Raw genomic sequence first — 3,718 nt, 5'->3', positions numbered from 1 at the left:
GTACTTAACCTCTGATAGAGTTACCTTCTGAACTAGATATCTTCTGATAGAGAAGCATCGTAGCCAGAGGTTCTGATCCATCTTCATGCTGGACAAAAGTCCATATTCAGATTTTTCAGAATGAAATTAAATCTATCCTCTGCTAAGAGCTTTGTAAAGATATCTGCCCATTGATGGTCAGTATCAACAAACTTCAGAAGAAGTACGCCCTTCTGAACATAATCTCTAATAAAATGATACTTTACCACAATATGTTTTGCCCTTGAGTGTAAGATAGGATTCTTACTCAGTGAAATTGCAGCAGTGTTATCACAATAGATTGGGATGTTGCTCTCAAGGATTTGATAATCCTCTAGCTGATGTTTCATCCAGAGCATCTGAGTGCTGCAAATGGCTGCTGAGATATATTTTGCCTCTACAGTGGATAGTGCAATGGTTGATTGCCTCTTGCTTGCCCATGGGACTAAGTTACTTCCCAGAAATTGACAATTTCCAGAAGTGCTTTTTCTCTCAGTTCTATCTCCAGCATAATCAGCATCACAGTAACTTGAAAGCTTATACTCTGATGTTTTCTTATACATCAAGCCAAGGTTAGTGGTACCTTTAAGATATCTCAGGATCCTCTTAACAACAGTTAAGTGGGTTTTCCTCGGATCTGATTGGAAACGAACGCATAGATGAACACTAAACAGAATATCTGGCCTGGATGCAGTTAAGTATAGAAGTGATCCTATCATACCACGATAGAGCTTCTGACAAACTTTACCACTTGCATCTTCTTTCTCCAGGATGCATGTAGGATGCATTGGAGTCTTAGCAATTGTAGATTCTGTCATGTTGAACTTCTTCAGAAGTTCTTTAGTGTACTTGCTCTGATGGATGTACGTTCCTTCTGGTGTTTGATCAACTTGTATACCCATAAAGTACTTGAGTTCTCCCATCATACTCATTTCAAATTCAGCCTGCATCATCTTAGAAAACTCTTTGCATAGAGATTGATTAGCAGATCCAAATATAATATCATCAACATAAATTTGCACAATTAAGATATCATCTTTGTAAGTTTTGCAAAAGAGAGTTGTATCTACTTTACCCCTTACAAACTTATCATCTCTCATACCATGCTTTGGGAGCTTGCTTCAGACCATAGAGAGATTTCTTCAATTTGAAAACATGGTCAGGGTTCTTCTCATCTTCAAAACCTGGAGGTTGATGAACATAGACTTCCTCTAAGATGTAACCATTTAGGAAGGCACTCTTAACATCCATCTGATGAAGAATTATGTTGTGATTCACTGAGAATGAAATCAGTAGTCTGATAACTTCCAGTCTTGCTACCGGAACAAACGTTTTAGTATAGTCTATTCCTTCTTGCTGACTGTAGTCTTGAGCAACTAGCCTTGCCTTGTTTCTGACTACATCTCCTTTCTCATTCAGCTTGTTTCTGAACAGAAATGGACAACATCCTCAGAGGTTTTCTCTTTTATTTGTTGAGGAGCTTCAAGATCTTTTCCAGCGGGAGCTGGATAACTCTGCTAAGATAGAAGCGGTGGAGACTGCACTGGAGACTATGGCGGAGGGTCCTGAGAGGCAGGAAGTGCGCCAGAGCTTGGTCCAATTAGAGTATAGGCACCATCGTCTGGAGCTTGAGAAAGCAGCGATGCGTAGGCAGTGTAGATCTTTGAGGAAAAATCCTCCTTTTTGAATGTATGAATGCAAATGTATGACTAATTTTAATAAAAGAAGCTTGTTTGTTGATTAATGCATATGTGTAAAACTAAGTAACAGCGAACAAGTAATTATGCAAGCACATAAGAAATAAAAGAAAATAGTCTGATAAAAGGAACAGAGTTAAAAAGAAAAGAGACGATAATAACATAATAAGAAAAATAGAAGAAAAGAGAGATCCTAAACTAAGGTTTAGTTGTCCTCTTCAGAATTTCTGTGCACATCTCTTGAAGACTCTGGAGAAGAGCTTCTTGAGGATCAAGTCTTCTTTCAACAAGGTCAAGTCTGGAGTCTGACTGAACTGGAGCAGACGGAGCAGCTTGATCAGAGTGAGGAGCTTGTGCAGAGGATGAGGCGATGTTTGTAACTTGAACAGGAGCGAGCACTTCAGCTTTAAGGGCAGCAGCCTCAGCTTCTACTCTTGCAGCTTGTTCTAGAGCATCAAGCCTAGCAGACTCACGTAGAGCTGCTTCAAGCCTTGCAGCAACTTCTGCTTCCTCTTTCTTCTTTCTTGTTTCCTCTATTTTAGTGTAGAGCTTTTCCCTTAAGCTTCTTTCATGTAGAGCTTGTCTTCTCCTGGTTCTGGCTTCAAATCTCTGTCTAGCAGCATTAATTCTGGCCTCTCTTTCTTCATTGTAGAGTAACATCATCTCATCAATCTGGTTGTGCATCCAATTGCACAGACGACTCCAGTCTTCAGCAACCAAGTTGGGTTTCTCACTGTGGTCAGTCTGACCATATAGGTTGCGAATGCGTGTTGATGCTTGATCATGAAATAGATTTAGGCAATCAAACAGAGTGTCTGGTTTAGGGTAAGTGTATGGGATGATGGGCAGATTAGTTTCAGGTGAGGGAGGATGATTACTGCTGGTGGCTTCAGAGGTACCTTGAGGAGAGCCAATATCCAGAGTCTAAGGAGCAGTGGTATTGGTCTCAGGGTTTTGGTTTGAAGTGCCAGTGTCAACATTTGGAAACTCAAAATCAGCAGATTTGACTGAAGAAAGATTTGAAAGGGACACTTTGGAGTGCTCCTTTTCCTTTTGAGGAGGAGGAGAAGATGGAGGAGAGGGAGGAGGAGGTGGTGCGGAGTTCAGAGGGACCGCATTGATTGGAAAATCAGGAGCAACCAGAGCTTCTGGTCTAGGTCCAGGATAGCGGTTTGGACTTGGAACTGTGATGAAATGTTCAGGAATCTCTGAGATCCTTTCACTTGCAATTTGAACGAATTGGCGATTGGATTCAGATTTGTTGGATGGTGAGGAAATTTGAGTATTGGTAGGAAAAGAAACAGATGGAGCGGGTGTAACGCCCTGATTTCTCGAGTGTCACACAGTAAACCAAACGCCACATTTCCGTAAAGAATTTTCATCGATTTATTCATCAATCTTACTTAGTGATAAAACGTCGTCACAATTGTGAAATTCCTTAATAAACATAATTAACTATTTACCAAAAAGTAACACGCGGAAATTAAATCTCATAAATAAACGTTATAACCATAAGTACTAGAAGTAAACATCGTGGTCACACCCATGTGTGAAAAACCCACATTTAAAAAAAAGTAGTCATCCCAATATTTGTGAAGCATAACAAAATAATTAAACCATGTTTAAATATCCAACAGATAAAATAAATCAAACTCCGATGCAAGCTCTCATGAAAACCCCCAATATAGAAAGATCTCAAACTCTAATCCTCGTCATCACTGGAGAAGTCTATGACCTAAATGTCCCTTGCAACTCGAGTCTTCTTTGGATAAGCTGGTTCACCCTCGGAGCCCGACAACCAACCACATTGCCTCTTCTTAGGCGTTAGTTCTTCTGTTGCATCCGGAATAGGCTCCAATGGGGAATGTTGTAAGACCTGGATTTACAGAACAAGTTAATTTCCGACTCACGCGCAGAATCAGTGTAAGCGTGACAGGAGTTTGATTTTGGGAACGATTAATGAAGAAGAAAGTTCAGGAATTTCTTGAGGAATGTTTCATAGT

General features: G+C 40.2%; 1 protein-coding gene across 1 annotated transcript; it reads right to left on the bottom strand.

The window, feature by feature from the left end:
- Nucleotides 1–1,913: 1,913 nt before the first annotated feature.
- On the bottom strand, nt 1,914–3,078 carry LOC130712643 (uncharacterized). Its single transcript, XM_057562465.1, has 3 exons — nt 3,018–3,078; nt 2,684–2,899; nt 1,914–2,491 (listed from the first exon to the last, which is right to left on the bottom strand). The coding sequence occupies exons 1-3, from the start codon at nt 3,076–3,078 to the stop codon at nt 1,914–1,916; spliced, it is 855 nt and encodes a 284-aa protein (XP_057418448.1).
- Between the last annotated feature and the right edge of the window lie 640 nt (nt 3,079–3,718).

This window comes from Lotus japonicus, chromosome 4 (assembly GCF_012489685.1).
Source record: "Lotus japonicus ecotype B-129 chromosome 4, LjGifu_v1.2".
In the NCBI taxonomy this organism is placed as follows: domain Eukaryota; kingdom Viridiplantae; phylum Streptophyta; class Magnoliopsida; order Fabales; family Fabaceae; genus Lotus; species Lotus japonicus.
The sequence above is the reverse complement of the archived record's forward strand: the minus strand, read 5'-3'. Positions and strand labels throughout refer to the sequence as shown.